The 18758-nt window shown below is 38.7% G+C and overlaps 1 protein-coding gene across 1 annotated transcript in view; it reads left to right on the top strand.

Moving 5' to 3' along the window:
• Positions 1-18758, top strand: part of TMTC2 (transmembrane O-mannosyltransferase targeting cadherins 2) — a 380329-nt gene that overhangs the window by 130574 nt on the left and 230997 nt on the right. The window contains exon 2 of the mRNA XM_077807709.1: positions 8795-9365. Coding sequence (XP_077663835.1) covers positions 8795-9365 — 571 coding nt within the window. The remainder of the gene's footprint in view (positions 1-8794; positions 9366-18758) is intronic.

The raw sequence follows: 18758 nt of genomic DNA, 5'->3' as shown, positions 1-18758 counted from the left end.
AATTGGCTGTTATCACTCAAGAAAGATCTTGGAGTCATTGTGGATAGTTCTCTGAAAACATATGATCAATGTGCAGCAGCAATCAAGAAAGTGAACAGAATATTAAGAACCATTAGAAAAGGGATAGATAATAAGACAGGAAATATCATAATGCCAGTATATAAATTCATGGTATGTCCACAACTTGAATACTGTATGCAGTTCTGGTTGCCCCATCTAAAAAAAAAGATATATTAGAGTTGGAAAAAGTATAGAAAAGGGCAACAAAAATCATTAGGTGTATGGAACAGTTTTCATATGAGGAGAGATTAAAAAGACTGTGACTGTTCTACCTGGAAAAGAAATGACTAAGGGGGAATATGATAGAGGTCTATAAACTCATAAATAGTGTGGAGAAAGTGAATAATGAAATGCTATTTACCCCTGCACGTGAATGGGTCTCCCAATGAAATGAATAGGCAGCAGGTTTAAAACAAAACATAAGAAAGTACTTCGTCACACAACACATAGTCAACCTGTAGAACTTGTTGCCAGGGAATATTGTGAGGGCCAAAAGTATAACTGGGTTCAAAAAATAATTAAACAAGTTCGGGTAGGATAGGTCCATCAATGGCTATTAGCCAAGATGGTCAGGGACCCAATCCTGAGTGTCTTAAAACTCTGACTGCTAGAAGCTGGAACTGGATGGCAGGGGATAGATTATTCAGTACATTGACCTGTTCAGTTCACTCCCTCTGAAGCATCTGGCATGGCCTCTGTGGGAAGACAGGATACTGGGCTAGATGGACCATTGGTCTGATCCAGAATGCTCATTCTTATGTTCAGAAGATTATTTTCTTATGGTATGATGGAAGAGAAGGAAATGTCTGAACACTTCAAAATTAGCTATTGAAAGGATCATATTTGAAGAGGACAATATTTTATATAGTATCTCAACCTTCTTGTAGCCAAGACATTTTTAACCTTTAGTTATTTAAAGCTTTCAAAGCCTTTTAGTCAATAAGAAAATCAATAAACTGCAGCACACTTCTTTAGTGAAATCCAGCTAGTGCCCAACAGCATTCCAGTGTTGTACACTACTGTTTCTGTCACTCCTAAGCCACTCTTCCTTGTTTGGAATAATGCAGAGAGAATTCTTCATTCAGAAAGTTATTTGGGGTTTAGGAACTGGCAATTAATAGGCTACTGGTTGCCATCTTGCATAGCGGTAATAAAAAAAAATCAAAGCACAGTTTCTAAATTCTCAAGTCCATTGTGTTTGACTGTAATTTTCACTAATTTCAACTTTTTTTTTCACATTCTGGAAATGTTATGTCACTCTGAAAGATAATTCTCTTCAACGGTATTCTGGAATTTGTAAAATGTTGAAAGGATACAGCACCTTATACTGTGGTGTTAGACATCACAAGGGGTTATGGCACATTTGTGAAGTTGTAACCTTTCTCTATGCATTTTGTTCTTGTCTTTGTATTAATGTTTTGATAGTCCTTATGAATGTGTGAAGCTAAATCTAGCTCCCTTCACTCTTACAAAACTGTGATTCATGTACGTCCCAGTTCAGGAAACGCCTTCCGCATAGAGCTGTGTGGAAAAACTGATTTATTGGTTTTCTGGCAGTTCCAGAAAATAAAATAAAATTTGGGTTTGGGTCAAAGTGAAACTGATTTTTTTAAAAAAAATATTCAGTAGTGAATCAAAGTTGGAAAAATGTATTTCAGGTCAAACAAAAGGTTTTGTTTGACTCCCCCAAAAGATTTTTATTTTTTTTATTTTTTTTGGCTGGGAGACTTTCAATAAAAGCAAAGGAAATGAAGAGTTAGATTCACAAAGGAGGAAGTGGTGATGTTCTCCCCTTTTACAGCCAGTGGTTAGGGCACTCATATAGCAGGAGGGGACACTCAGGTTTCAGCCCTTGCTCTGGAGTAGGGATTTGAACACACATCTCACCTGGAATTGAGGAGTGCCAAGTTATTGGCTCTTCTGGGGTAGATGCCTCTCCTATTGAAGCTATTTCACTCTGTGTAAATAATATTCATTGGCACAGGACTGGAAACCTGGGTGTCTCCCCTTCTCAGGTGAGTTCCCTCAGCACTTGGTCACAGTCTTTTTCCCAGTGGCTCTGGCCCAATGACTGTTAGAGAAAATTATAGGGCATAATCCCTGAGACATGGAGTATAAGATGAGCAACAGCATCACCACCACCTCCTTCTCAACCACCGCCCATTTTGTGAATGGTACCCAAATCTACTCTGAAAAAATGAAAATATATTATTTCAGAAATATCAAAATGAATTGTTTTCACATATGGATTTTTTTTAATAGAATGAAACAATTAGCTGAAATAGACACAAATTCACAAAATGTTTCAGTTGACCTGACTGCATTTTTTTGGTAACAGCTTTCAGATTAAAAATTTGCCCACCTCAGTTTAAGCTTGTGGTTATGCGCTTTGCTGATCTGTGGCTGTTTCTGAGTAGGAATGACCTTAAAGGCCCGATACATGTTGTTTTTTTCAGTTACTTCACTAAGATAACGGGGTTTGCTATGGAACTACTGTTACTGATGGTCCAGGACTTATCAATACTATAATCATTTTTTACATCTTATTCCAGGGCCCATATACCAGCAACATATTCAGTGCATAGTTCTTTCTTGCTGTGTTACATTACACAAGATAAATGATTTCCCTCTTCAGAGTGACATGGGTAAATCTGTTTATACTCATATAAAAGATCCATCGTATTGGCAGAAGTTTACTAGGCACAGTATAAAGAAGTACTGATACTGACTTTATTTTTCTATATTGTAGCTTTTTCCTTTTAATTGGATACAAGTATATCTCTGAGAAAGGTGGGGTTTAGTACATACACCCCACGTCAGTATCTCCAATTGGCTAGGTTAGGCGGCTCCCTGCCTATTGTGCTGGCTTTTGTGGATGTCAGTCTAAGGGTCCTATCAGTCCCCATTCATTGTATAGAGAGTCTAGGTGCCTAACTCAAGCTTTGTGAATCAGTGTTGTTCTTGTAATTTTCTAGGTGCCTAGAGGTTAGGTATTGTATCACAATGCCTAACTCCTTTTGAGCATTCAGTGCTAAATCCTTAGTGCTTATAGGTACTTAAACATTTGAATGACTTAAGTTTTAATGTGTTGATGCTGGGCTAAACTGTTAAGACATTATATGCACTTGGAAAAATTTTCTGACTTTGCAAAGTATCAATAACTCTTGCTAGTGGTTTTAGTGGCAGAGGTCTGACTTACAGTATTCCAAAAGGATCTCAGGAATAAAGAAATGGAGCTTTACCAGTACAGCATGTTGCTAGACTTCTGTCTTTTGACATGAGCCCAAGTGGGACAACAGACTCTTGCATGTATTTAGGTGTTCTCCTTTTGGTAAAAATATGTTCTGTACTTCAAATACTGATGTTCATTTTAAACATGTGGGGACCATTAGCAATGTTAAAGCTGGACACATGGTTTAATGTGTTATATCATTTTAAAATGTCACATCTGGTTTTTTACCCTGATGATAACACCTGGATCAGTTTAGCACTAGCCTATACATTTAGGACATATATAGCTGTTAATTTCAAAAACATCTGTTGATTTTTGTGAGTGTGAACTATTGCATCTTTCATATTCTTGGAGTTTGTTGAAACAGTCTTGCTTGAGTCATGTTTGTGCTCCTAGGTGTGCACAGATACAGGCAAATAAATATTCTATAGCTGGTGCTAGAGATTTTTTTGTTTTGATGAGGAGATAGGAATTGTTTTGCCATCAGAGCTTTTGTCTTTGTCAGACTTCCATTTTCAGATGTGTTGATGGCTGACTATAAGAATTTTTTTTCCAAAACCAATCCATTTTGATACTATGAGTAAGACATCCCATTCTCCTGGGACGTCTGAAATGGGCAGGCATTAAAAATTGAAGAAAGTAGGTTCTCTGAACAAGTCGGCAAATCTTGTCTGTGGCTGGCTGAAAGTAAAAATGCCAGTTGTGTTGGAGCTTTGAAAAACAACTTCCCCTGTGACCTGCTGCCTTTTAGAGAGAGCAGAGTTTCCAGTTCTTCTTCAGAGCTGTGAATGCCTTTGGAATTTCTTCTATTATGTCCATTAGCAAGAATTGCCTCTTGAAACCTTACTAAGCTATTATGATGTAAACTGATAATTTTCTTTCCTAGGATTGAGAGTCCACAAGTCTGTTTCATGGTAGCACAGAAAGTCAGTGCCACTTTGTGGTACCTTTTTTTTTTTTAATACTTCAGCCTACTTTAAAGTTCACATTTCTTTCCCATTTTCCATTCTCCTTTTAGAGAGTGGTATTGGAGAATACTTTCTCAATGAGCTCTGGGGATTATGTACTCTATGAATGTTTGTGTAGTATGGTCTATCTTCAGACAGCAATAGTGAAACTTCCTATTCCTTGCTTTTTAAAAGTTGACATTTGCAATATGCCTTAGTACTGCCTGGTTCTTCTGATGTTTCTATGAAAATTGTATTCCTGCATCCTTTTGTGCAGTGAATGACAAAAATGTTGGCCAAGAATGTGTTTTATTAGATTGCATAATATGAAACAGTGGTAGCTGAATGCTAGCCAGCGGCCTATAGGAGACTGCCTCTTTGCTGCAGGACACTTAACTTTTGTTTAATTGTGTTTCCTCACACTCCAGAGCATGATCAGAGTCCTCTTTACTTGTAAACTGTTCAGAAAAAAATAATCAGAGGGAATGAATTTGTCAGTACTGTAGATTTTGGAGCAGAGAGGAGACAGACTGTGTGATATGACTTAAACCATCAAGTAAAATGCTATGGAACCAGCAAGTTCTATGTTTTTTTTTTTAAATGAAATTTACTGGGTATGCTATGCTATCTCGCTTGCATGCATTGCCGCTTTCCTGAAACTTCAGAGATGTCAGGTGGATTTTATACCTAAGCCGAATGTGATACATAAGTGTGGTACATAAAATATTAAATCAAGGCTTGCAGATCAAGAGCTCTAAACTGGAAAGGGTTAGAGTTATGACAGATTTGTTGGTAGGTCTGTAAAGAATACTTGAGTGACAGTGGTTTTAGACTGCACGTGCTTCTTTGCAAATATGAGACAGGTATGGTTAGCTTCTGGAGGGAAGGAGAATATGGATGATGGGTCTAGTCACGAAGGGAGGTCTTTACAAGAAGTACGAATTTGTACCCTACTTCACTCCTTATTAAATGTAGCTGATCTATTGGGGAAGTACTGTGTTGTACGTTGTTATGTTATTCCTGTGTATTGGTGGTCATCATCATTTAATGACTTTGATATTTAAAACAGTTACTTATATGGTTTTTGTAATGGTGTTTATCATTGTTTTTAGAAAAGTGGCCAAAACCACACACACACACACATTCTGCCTGAGTTAGGGCAGTGGCAGGAGCACTGCCATTTTGTCCTTTGGGGTTTCTGCCTCGGAGAATATATTTAACTTTTAAAGGGGCTTCCGTACTACGTGAGTGTATTTTTCAGTCACTCTTAGCCATGCTCGCTGGGAGGCTGATTTATCTGTGCCAGTGCTGCCATCCCCGTTTAATCTAGATGTCAGCTGAGGCCTTGAACTTTGTTATCCCAAAAAACAGTTGTAATTCTGTGCAGTATCTAGCCCCAGACCTTCTCCAGTCACATGTGAATTTCTGTTGCTTTGTGGGTTGCTCTCAAATCTGTTATCGCCAATTGTGAAATCACAAACAGAGGATCTGTTCAGATTTCCGAAAGAGCAGGAGCAGATAAAAACTTTAAAAACAAAAATTATCCCCTCAAAATAAAAGAAGTCCTCTACTAGTAGTAGTGAAATGAAAAAGTGTTTGTGGGGTTGGGAAAACAAACACGGGCAACCTGATTCATGGTAGAAGCAGAACTCAAAATGAAAAATGTAAACTGTTTAAGAGGCATGATCAGATCTTTAAAGGATTTATGGCGACCTCTTCATAACCTCCATACGTGCAGAGACAAAAGGACATGCAGACACTAAGCATGTCTAAAGGCATTAGAGGAATGTGCTTTAAACAATGAAACTGCTGAGTTACATGGCATTTAGAGTATTTGCATGGAGTTGCTACAGTTTAGCATATAAGCATTTTTTATTAAAGAAATGTCACTCTTACACAAAGTCCCTTAAAATAATGGCATAAAAATAAGATGGCCTATATGAGACACTTGAGACCACTTTTTATATTTTTGCTGCTAAAGTGTCTGTTATATTCTTTCTAGTGCAGGAAAGGACTTCAGCTTCAACATTTACTTTCAGATCTGAATTTCAGGCCTTTCCTCATCCCTGTCTAAATTTAAAGACTAGATTTTGGCCCATCTCTCTAGTGCGTGTACGTCCATGTGGAAGGAGTGAGTATGGAAAAACATATTGTTCTATCTCTGTGTTCCATGTTGTTGAAGAAGAACCTTCACGTCATAGTGTTTTAGTAACTCTTTTCTCAACATATTGGGCAGAATCCTGGCCCCTTTGAATTCAGTGGGAATTTGTCCATCAACTTCGTAGAGTCATAGATTGTAAAGCCAGATGGGACCTTTGTGATCATCTGACCTCCTGCATAACACAGACCATAGGACTTCCCTGAATTAAATCTGGTTTGAACTAAAGCATATCTTTTTAGAAAAAAATCCAATCTTGATTTAAAAGTTTCTTGTGATGGAGAATCCATCACAGTCCTTAATAAGTTGTTCCAGTGATTAATTACTCTCGCTGTTAAAAATGTATGACTTATTTCCAGTCTGAATTTGTCTAGCTTCAACTTCCAACAAAACAATTGTGTTTTACCTTTGTCTGCAAGACTGAAGATACCTCTTATCAAATTTCTGCTCTTTGGTACTTATAGACTGTAATCAAGTCACCCCTTAAGTTTCTCTTTGTTAAGCTAAATAGATTGAGCTCCCTTAGGCTCTCATTGTAAGGCATGTTTTCCAATTCTTTAATAATTCTCTTGGTTCTTCTTTGAACGCTCTCCAATTAATCAACATCCTTCTTGAACTGTAGACCAGAACTGGACACAATACTCCAGTAGTGGTCACATCTGTGCCAAATAGAGGTTTTATAACCTGTCTACTCCTTCTTGATATTCCCCTGTTTATACTTCCAAGCACCTCACTAGATCTTTAGGCCATAGCATCACACTGGGAGCTCATGGTCAGTTGATTATTCACCATGACCCCCAAGTCTTTTTCAGAGTCGCTGCTTCCCAGAATAGAGTTCTCCATCCTGTTAACTGTGGCCATAAGACTTAAATAAGACTACAGTGGAACTAGGATTCCATCCCTTCTCTTTAGAGAGCAGGACACTCTAAAAATAGGTTTTTACAAATTGTGAAGCATGTCAGTGAAGTAAAAGGCATATCCATCTGCTCCTTTGCTCTGGGGTGTTCTCTAACTGTGTTCTGTCACTGGAAAGAACTGTGAAGTGATTTTTCAGTTCACTGGTGCACATGTTTTCCACAATATATTGCAGCCTCTTGGTGAAAATAAATGTGATTTGGCAAACGAATTGCATTAGCTGTGGCCTCTTCGAGCCATGTGATGTTTTTGGTAAATGTGTGGGGTTATCTGTTGTATAAATTTGGTCCCAGTTGGGAAGGTAGGCCCTGACACAGATGTTTCTATAACTAGCAAATCTGAACTCGGAGACTATCACTGACTATATTTGTACAACTCCTAGTACAATGGAGCTTCAACCTGATTGGATTCTAGGTGCTACTGTAATATAAATGTTTAGTAATAATAATAATAATAGTGTCCATTCTGTGTTTAATAGTTAGAACAAGGCATCTTGAAACAAGAATTTTATAAAAATTGCTTCACATATGGGGGCAAGCTATTATTTGCACACTGGCCATCTATTTAAGCTGTGTGGGTCTAACACCTTCTCCCATATTGTGATTTGTAAATACAGATTATAGGATTGGTAAGAATAAATAGTTTTGCAAATGTTATGGTGGACACTGAATGTAGACATGCAGACTGCGAACGGATAAAACTAAGCCCTTACACTAAGTTTCACTTTTACAGTAAGTTAGCCACAGCATAGAATTCATAGAGTACTACATCTTAAAATGTAAAATATAAATCTTATAAATTTAAGATACTCGAAGAAAAGGTGGAATTGTATCCTTAACATACTCTGTATTATGGCCACACCTATGGCATTCTCTAAGAATTCTATGTCAGGCAAAATATATACAGGAAAGTCTATGAACGGGCCAATGTAGAAGCACAAAATATGCATACATCTAGTGACTTCATTATTGTAGTTATTGTTCATCCATGACAGTAAGAATCATTCTAACATCTAAATTAAAATTTGAGTATGAAAGGCCAGCTGGGGTTTTAATTCTGAATTGTTCGAGGATCAGTTGTTTCAGCAATGCCAGTTTTTCATATTTCTTTTACATTTTAATTATAACCCATCAAATCTTAAGTGATTGCTCATGGGTTAGACTCAGATGAATGTCATCGAAGGCTGTTTTATTTAATGGCTTCAGCATAACATCTGTTTCTAATGTTTTAAAAGCCAATTTATATGGAAATTTATTTTAGAAAAAGTCAATAGATACAGACACTTTTAACACCTCTTGTGTTCTAGTAAAATTTCAGACCTCAAAGTAAAATAGCATTGACATAATGCCATTTTCTTGCTTGCACAACATAAAGAATAACTAAATAAGGACCTGTTTTCATTGCTGTAACAATATGATTGTATCTTCTCAGTTGTGTCTTTCTGACTGTTTGATTCATTTCTTTGTTTTTATTTTTTAATAGCCGAGCTATCAAGACAAACCAGGATCTTCTGCCAGAAACCCCCTGGACCCACATATTCTACAACGATTTTTGGGGAACCCTCCTCACCCACAGTGGGAGTCACAAGTCCTACCGACCTCTCTGCACGCTCTCCTTTCGCATTAACCATGCCATTGGAGGCATGGAGCCTTGGAGCTACCACCTTGTAAATGTCCTGTTACACGCTGCAGTCACCGGGCTTTTCACAAACTTCTCCAGAATCTTGTTTGGGGATGGATATTGGACCTTAATCGCAGGCCTGCTGTTTGCGTCTCATCCCATCCACACTGAAGCAGTGGCAGGAATTGTGGGGAGGGCTGATGTTGGAGCCTGCTTTTTTTTTCTGCTCTCATTGATGTGTTACGTTAAACATTGCTCTACAAGAAGCTACTCAGCCAGCACTTGGGGCTGGATCTTGGGGACAGGACTCTGTGCTGGCTGCAGCATGTTGTGGAAGGAGCAAGGAGTGACTGTTCTGGCAGTTTCAGCAGTTTATGACGTCTTTGTGTTTCACAGGCTGAAAATGCACCAGATCATTCCTTCTATATGTAAAGTAAGTAACTCTCTCCCTACCTTGGTTATTTGTTTTATAAAGCAGCAATCACTAAATTAATCAGATACCAACTTTATCTTCAAGTATGGCTTAGCAGGGAAGTCAGCCCTCTGCGAAAAAGCACAGATGCCTTATACTGAAAGTATAATTAAAACCATTCAGTATTTTTTTTTTTTAGGTATTAGTGCCTGGCATTTAAACCATGTGGTATTACCCATCTTTTCATGCTGGGGATGTATTTCATTCATTTGCTCCCATCTCTTCCAGTCTTTCCACTCTGTTTACCATCTAGCTCTTGGTATTTAGCTCCTTTTCTCATGCTGTTATCTCCTTGTATCTTGCCAATTCAGCTTAGTGTGGTTGAGTATGCAAGTGCATCAGCTGATATAAATCTACAAGCCTCCCTGAAGTAAAGACAGAGCACTTAGCGTTCAGGTTCAACAGAAATGCACAGGACCTGAATTTAGGGCTCTGGCATATTTTTCCCCCTAGTAGGAGCTGCCATGCAGATGTATTACAACCTCCTCCAGAAGAAATATTTCTCAGGATAGAACTGGTGGCTAACAAGCAAAACTGAGAAGTCTTCTCTGTTTGCATTAGAGCAGTGCCTAGAAGTCCCATCTGAGACCAGGGCTCCATTGTGCTTGGTGCTGTACGGAGTAAGAGAAAAGCTGACCAAAATTCTTCTGATGAATCAATTTCCCATTGGAAAATGCAGATTTGAAAATATCAAAACGTTTCATGGGAACATATCAGTTTCACTATTTTTGATGGTAAATTATCAAAATGTTTAGTTCCATGAGGTCAAAGCACTTTGTTTTGACATCTGATATTATAAAAGTCTAAATGAAGCCCTTCACCTTTATTGAAATGAATTACCTTGGAAATTTCGTTTTGTGGGAAATTTTGAAATTTCAACTTTTTGCTCCAATTCAAGACTAAAAGAAATTCTGAAATGCTTGAATTTCCCACGGAATGGACATTCCAAGTTTCAGTCAGCTCACTTTAAGAGACAAGTCCCAGCCTTGATGAGTTTATGACGACAGGGCAGACAGAAGGTGGGACCTAGCAGTCTTCTGCTAAACTGGTGTGAAGTGTCAACTTACATTAAACACTTTGTTTACTTGGGTGTCTGAGAATGTAAGAACGCTTCTGAGCACAGTTGCCTACTTTCACGCGGTAAATAAGCACACCGACTTTCACAATAAGTCAAAAATCAAGCTAATCCCATTTCAAAACAAGGCCAAAACAAGTCAATCCCTAAGAACCCCAACACTCTATGTGACTAGATCCCCCCAGCGTGCAGTCTGGGACTGTGGTGGGCCCGCTGTGTACCCCGACACTCTCCCCCCACCTTACCCTGCTTGCCAAGAGCTGATCAAAAAAAAGAAGCAACAAGCTACAAGCCAAAAACTAGCAAACAAGCAACTCACAAGCCAATTACAAGCCCACTTTCTGTGTTTTTTTTCCGTGGGTTTGGCATGTCTGCTTCTGAGAGCCAATGAACAAATAGCATGAGTATACTAAATAATGACTTCTGTGGAAAAGAAAATGTGTATGTGTATTTAACTGCAATTTGCATTTTAAGGTTATATGGTGGGAATTTTCACATGTTTGGTACATAATTCTGTAGTCATGTTTGAAAATGTCACTCATTATCCACAGAAGAAAATGAGGGATAAAATTCTATTTTTATTCCTACTGTGTACATATTTCCTAATATGTCAAATTTGAAATATATTTTGTTGGTCTTCCTATCTAAACTAAACCACAAACCCTTTTCTCTTCTTATGATCAAAATTCTCTCCTGGATCCTTCTCCCAATTCTGTCTTCGCACCTGGACTGAAGGCAAGGTGTTGATGTTTGGTTCCATGGAATAACTAAAATTAGGAGAGTCACGAGGAGTCAAGATGGAAACAAACATAGTTTTAGGCAGGGGATTTGCTGCTCAATTCTATCCCATCCACTTCAGCTTTGTATCTGTGTAATTTATTTCCTTTCCCTGAGTGGAGGATTTCATATTTACCGTAGAGTATCAAGTCTTCGTATTTTTCGTTTGTTTGTTAAATTTATGTTGTTTTTTTGGCAAATAACACTGAGGCTGTTGTTTTTGTTTTTGAAGATTTACACCACATGCACAGGGAACATGGCTCATGGCAGCACTTCTCAGGAGAGCAGAAGGCCAGGCTGGGTTGCTGCTATGTACAGGGCTTGTCAGGAGCACATGAGGAAATGAATCTGGATTATGAGACATTCAGGCCTGAATGCAATCCTTCTTAAAACCTGTGTGTTCGGGGACAGGACCACCACCCACATTCATCATCCTGTGTGTTGGATGGGATGCCCCTTCAACAGCCTTGCTCTTAAGAGCCGACTCTTGTACCTATAGAGTGTGAGAGTTGTGATGTCCTTACCACGCAGGTGCAAATTAAGAGAAAACACTCTGATGCATTGCCAGACTTGCTCAGTCAGCATCTGAATTATCATATGAAATCTATAAAACTAGATAAATATAGATTTGACTTTGAGGTGTCCAATGTGATGATAGTAATAGAACTATTGACTTTCTGTAAATATGGTTAAGTTGTCACAGTCCCTAAAACCTATTCTTCCTTCATCGTCTGCGATCCCTGGTGCCCAGACTTCTTTGATGTTTGGTTCTCTCTTCCTGTGCACTTGCTTCTGTTTTGGTGGTATTAGCAAATTCAGTCACAGATTAATTTACACTAAAACTCCAGGCAAAGGCATGAAGCAGTGGTACTGGTTGTAGGGAGACACTTGGGTATTTTGTGTTTCCAAAAAGCCTCTGGACAACACACAGATATCCTGAACTGGGCGGCAACCATTAGGCAGTACCACTGTTGGAAAGTTAAATGCTTCTTGATTTCAAATCTCAAAGTGGAATGCAATTTGGGTGAAAGTGATCATGAAAAGATGGATTTCACAAGGAAAGGAAAGGAATGTGAGAAGCAGAATAAGGACAATGGACTTTAGAAAAGCACATCTTAACAAACTTAGAAAATTGGTTGGTTAGTAAGGTCCCATGGAAAGAAAATCTAAGGGATAATGGAGTTCAGGAGAGCTGGCAGTTTCTCAATGAGAATATTAAATGCACAACTACAGACTAGCTCAGTTCAGAGGAAGGATATGAAGAATGGTAAGAGGCCAATGAACTTCTATCAGGAGCTCTTTAATGACCTGAAAATCAAAAAGAAACCCCCCCCCCCAAAAAAAAAAAAAAAGGCGGAAACATGGACAAATTGCTAAGGAGGAATACCAAACTATAGCACAAGCATGAAGGGACAAAATCAGAAAAGCAAAGACACAAAATGAGTAGCACCGAGCAAGGGCCATAAAAAGCAATGACAAGAGGTTCTTTTAATACATTAGGTGCAAGAGAAAGACAAAGAAAAATGTAGGTCCTCTACTCAGCTTGGAAAGAGAGCTAATCACTGATGACCTCTAAAAAAGGCTTAGCTGTTTAATACCTATTTTGCGTGTCTTCTCTAAAAAGGTAAATTGTGACCAAATACTTAACACAATTAATATTAACAACGAGGGAGAAGGAACAAGTCAAAAGAGGGAAAGAACAGGTTAAAGAATATTTAGGTAAGTCAGATGTATTCAAGTTAGCAGGCCCTGATGAAATTCATTGCAGGGTATTTAAGGAACTAGCTGACGCAATCTTGGAACTGTAAGCAATTATTTTTGAGAACTCATGGCGGATTGGTGAGGTCCCAGATGACTGGAGATAGGCAAACATATTTTTTTAAAAGAGGAACAAAAAGGACTTTCAATATCTGGACAGGTACTGGAACAAATTTATTAAGCAATCAATTTATAAGTTCTTAGAAGATAATAGGGTTATAAGGAATAGCCAGCATGGATTTGTCAGGAGCAAGTCATGCCAAACCAACCTAAATTACTTCTTGGACAGGGTTATGGGCCTAGCAGACAGGGGGGAAGCAGAAGATGTTTTAGATCTTGATTTTTAGTAAGGCTTTTGGCACATGACATTCTCAGATGCAAACTAGGGAAATGTGGCCTAGATGAAATTACAGTAAGGTGCATCCCCAACTGGTTGAAAGACCATAAGATAACTTTAAGAGTAGTTATCAATGGATCACTGTCAAACTGGGAGGGCTTATCTAGTGTGGTCCCTTAGGGGTTCAGTCATAGGTCCGGTACTATTAAATATTTTTCATTAATGATTTGGATAATGGAGTGAAGAGTGTGCTTATAAAAATTTACATATAACACCACACTGGAAGAGGTTGCAAGCACTTTGAGGACATGATTAGAATTCATAATGACCTTGACAAATTTAGAGAATTGGTCTGAAATCAATAAGATGACATTCAGTAGAGACATGCAAAATATTACACTTAGGAAGGAAAAATCAAATGCACAAATACAAAATGGAGAATAACTGGCTAGGTGGTGGTGATGCAGTAAAGGATCTGGGGGTTATAGTGAATCAGAAACTGAATATGAACCAAGAATATGATGCAGTTTCAAAAAAAGACTGTCATTCTGGAGTTTATTAACAGGAGCGTTATATGTAAAACACGGGAGGTAGTTGTCCTCCTCTATTTGCACTGGTGAGGTCTCAGCTGGATTATGTCCAATTCTGGGCACCACACTTTAGGAAAGATGTGGACAAATTGGAGACAGTTCAGAGGAGTGCAATAATAAATCTGACCTTTGAAGAAAGATTTAAAAAAAACTAGGTATGTTCAGTCTTGAGAAAAGAAGACTGAGAAGGGACCTAATACATCTTCAAATATGGTAATTGCAGTTAAATTGTTCTCCATGTGCACTGAAGGTAGAACAAGAAGTAATGAGCTTAATCTGTAGCAGGGGAGATTTAGGTTAGATACTAGGAAAAACTTTCTAACTATAAGAAGCTCTGGAATAGATTTCCAGAGGAGATTGTGGAATCTTCCTCACTGGAGGTTTTTAATTATTTTTAATAATTTGGACAAATTCCTGTCAGGGATGATTTAGATGTACTTGGTCCTGCCTCAGCTCAGGGGTCTGGACAAGATGGCCGGTTGAGGTCCCTTCCAGCCATACATTAGTGTGATTCTGTGATTGTGAAGTAGTAGAACCAGCTGTCCATACTACTACTTGGAAGCTCCTCAGAGAGAGCACAGTTTGATAACTATTGTTTGATTTTATTTCCATTTTGTTTGGCGTCTCTTGACTCATATATAGAATGTATTTATTTATTGATAGTTTGCAGTAACCATATTGAGGTAATGTCAAAACTCTCCCATATAAGTCCCAAACCAAAACTTTCCTACAGATCTGTCATGCATTTCTAAGTGTTAAAGAAAAAAAAAAGCCTGTCTAACTATGTATTTTTCTGGATCCCATCGCTATGAAGCACTCAGATACTCTAATCTTGAATGAATTTAACTTGGCAGCATCTCCAAGAGAAAAGGTAAATAAGGAGCTGAAACATGGAGAGAATAAGTAACTTGCTCAGGATCACATGGGCAGTCAGTGGGAAAACCTGAAACGGACTTTCGGTCTCCTGAGTCTCCATCCCATGCCTTAAACAACAAGACCATCCTTTAGGTCACAGAACCGGAAGTCAGGAGATCTGGCTTCTTTTCCCTTTGCCTTGAACTTCCTATGACTTTGGTTAAGCCAACAAATCTTCATGCCTCAGTTTTCCCAGCAGTAAAAATGTGGAAAGTACTTCCCTATTTGATATTGGTGCTGATTAGAAATCCATGGCTTCAGCGGAGCACAGATATTATTCTGAGTGCCATAGGAATGTCTATACATAAATAAAAATAAAGTAAAATCAAACCATTTGAATGCTGTGTTTAAAAAAAACAATCCACCTCTTCTTTAATATTCTCATGTACTTCTTTAGGCAGCTCTGCTTTGTGTCCCTCTCTTCAGGCAGAGTGCTTCTTGAGCAGCAGCTTTCTCAGCACCAGAGAAACTTCCTTTCAGCCACCTAAACTCCCAAGTGGGCTCCTCAACAACTAATATCCCAGTTTCTCCAGAGAGGCTTAAATTAGGGACATTTTCTATTTACCTTTCAGGGGTTTAATTTCTTTTTTATAAATAGCTTGCATTTTATAAGAATACATTGTCATGGAAGATAAATGGCATGTTATGGATACTGGGCTTGAGTAGCAGCTGCCTTTTATCTTCTGGAAGCTGCCAGTCTCTTCAGCTGCTGTTTGATAGCCTGTCTGTGCTCTCCTGCTTGCCAGTTCTGGAGCAGTGGCTTCACTTCTATTGAAGGCCAGCAGGGCCCTCTAGTTCTGGTTCCTGAGCACTGTGTGGGGGTTAGGGTATGTCTACATTGCATGGCAGGGGGCTTATTGCAGTATGTGTGGATATACCTGAGCTATCTTTAATTTATCTAGCTCAGGTACTGATAGCAGTGAAGCTCTGGTTTCAGCATGACCGAGCTGCCTGAGTAATTACCTAGGGTTCCAGGCAAGCTTGTACAGCCCATGCTGAAGCTATGCAGCCATGTCTTCACTGCTGCCATTACATGAGCTAGCTAGACCAAAGCTAGCATGGGTACCTCTACACGAGCTACAGTCATTCCCCCAATCCCCCCCATTGAAATGTAGGCATATCCCTAGAAGAGTGAAATTTAATTCCCCTCTGCAAGGGAGAAATTATTGCAATTTAGAGAAGAAAATGTAAAGTTAAAGGAAAACAGAGTGATAGACTTAAAAGCCAAGTTAAAGCAGACAAGTCACCTTTATCTAAAGGTCCGCTGTGCTGTGCTCACTCTAATATTACACAGCTCAGACCTGCATAGCAGTATTAGAAGCCATTTCTCAACCTTTTTGTATTTGAGTGCACTTTGAGCCTTACCATTAACCCTGTGATGAGATTGAAATACTGCTCCCCTGGAGGGCTGGAAATAATTTTCTAGACATGCTGCAAAGCTCTGTTGGTTGGCTATTTCGGAATAGCTGAGGCACTTGGATGTGGGGCTTGTTGTGGGTTCTGATTTGTAATATGTTTGCTGACCAGATGTTGGCATCGAAGGATGGGGGAGGGAGGGAAAGGCAAGAAAGTTGCTGCTGTTTTGGTTTCAAATGATTTTTGTGTGTATCTTCTAAAGTAATATCAAGGATGACTATAGCCCAGGATAAGTGTTCTTAACATAAAGAAAAGGAGTACTTGTGGCACCTTAGAGACTAACAAATTTATCTGAGCATAAGCTTTCGTGAGCTACAGCTCACACGAAAGCTTATGCTCAAATAAATTGATTAGTCTCTAAGGTGCCACTAATACTCCTTTTCTTTTTGCGAATACAGACTAACACGGCTGCTACTCTGAAACCTGTTAACATGAAATTCTGGCCCCACTGACATCAAAGGCAAAGCTTCTATTAACATCAATGGAGCCAGGATTTTACCCCTTTTCTTTTTGATATGTTGGACCCAGTGTCCAACCATAAGCTGTCCTATGGGTTGTGACAAAACTGAGTCAGACAAACAAAAATGGGGAAAGTTTGAGATTTCTCACTAATCTCTGAATTATGGATTTATTTTTAACTTATTTATTTTACCTCTTGGTTTACCATTGTTATGAGCTCTGGACAATATCCTCTAGGCAAGGATTGAAAATATCCCAGAGTCATCACTTTCTGTACAATCCAAGTTTTTATTGAGTTATTTATTTTAAAGTTTCTAACTCTTGTGATTGAAAAGCTAACTATCCACATGTGAATCAAGTGTGGCCAAAATAGGGATTCAGGCTGCAGACAGACCACTTCAGTGTCTCTGCTGCTGCTCACAGCTTTCCCAGGCTGGAATATAGTGAAAACAGACCAGTATCTCGTCAGTTCTTCGCAGTTGCTGCTCAGAACACTGTGGACATCATAGAAGTAGTGGGTCAATTTCATTGTGCTGTGCTATTTGGGAAACTGTGTATTCAATGAAAGGAAAGAGGAGGGAAGCTGAAGAAAACAGGAAACAGACATTGAAGAGGACAATTCAGGAAAAGTTACGTTGTTATATACACATTAGAGGGAAAACATGTAGAATGAAGCTGGGAATGGAAAGAAAGTGGTTGTATGAGATGAGCAACTTAAAAATGTATTAAACTAAAATGGTGACTAACAATACACACAGTATGTGATATTATTATGCCAATATATTGTGAGTTATGGGGTGGAAGGAATAGAGTGGAAGGAAGGCCTGGTGCTCAGAGTGTTAGTCTGGGACTTAGGAGACCTGGGTTGAATTATTGCTCTGCCACTATCTTCCTGTGTAGCCCTAGGCAAGTCACTTAGTCTGTCTGTGCCTCAGTTCCCCATCTGTGAAATAGAGGATAGTAGCACCTCTTGACCCCACAGGAGTATTGAGAATAAATGCATTAAAAGCTGTCAGGTGCTCAGATATTATGGTATTGGGGGCCTTTAAAAGTGCCTAAAATAGATAGGGAATGTGGCATTGGGAGGTGTCAGCACAGGTATTTTTCACATTAGTTTTAGTCCTTGGACTAGTTGGTGTCAGGTAAATATTCCAAGCCTGGTCCCAGGCAAAAGTGGCATTGCTCTATGGCAGAACAGCTATAACCTGTATGCTGGGCATACTCCTGTTACCGTGATTGTGTGACTATGTGTACTGCTGATTTGACATAACAAATACATTGCAACATTACCCTGTGAATTTACTGGAATGCCAAGACTTCAAAACACTGCTGTGGTGTGGTAGCTGCAAAGCAGGACCACCAGCAAAGCAGATAAAGTACTGTCTCTTACTTAGCATCTATTTGTATACATTTAAAGCTAATTTAAGCCCTTGTACACTGCCTTTTTTCTTTTTTTTTCTTTTCTTTTTTAGGTGGCGAATGGAGCAAGGCAGTGTTAGTAGCTAAAAAGAGGGGGAGAAAGCAGTAATGTTAGTTCTTGGTTGGACCATAAAATAATATAACAAAATATGTATCACTTAGAGCTTTATATATACAGATACTAACTAATCTAAATGTGCATCACATGTGTATTCCAATGCTTCAGTATGTTAATATTTTTCTAGATCAACATATCGTTAATACAGGGGACTGGTATATTGAACTAAGGAAACTTCTCTTCCCCATCTCCCGTTTGATTAAAAATCCTCCTGGGAGGTCTGTCTCACATATGGAATTAGTTACTGGTTTCTACAGATTGATATGAACCACAAATGGAACCATAGGATGCATTATATAACCTTTTGTGCTGTTACCCTCATTGCTATAGTGTTTCTTTTTTAAAAAAAAAAATGGAGGCTTACATTCTATTTAAGGTAACAATGCAAACTTACTGCTCCATGAATGACATGGTTAACTGCCAAATAGAACATTACTCACACTTATGGTCAGGAACAACCTTTGTTGTGGTTGGTGTGCTCCATGTTCAT

The sequence above is a fragment of the Eretmochelys imbricata genome, chromosome 1 (assembly GCF_965152235.1).
Source record: "Eretmochelys imbricata isolate rEreImb1 chromosome 1, rEreImb1.hap1, whole genome shotgun sequence".
Taxonomy (NCBI): Eukaryota; Metazoa; Chordata; order Testudines; family Cheloniidae; genus Eretmochelys; species Eretmochelys imbricata.
Note: the sequence above shows the minus strand (reverse complement) of the source record. Positions and strands in the feature narration are given on the sequence as shown.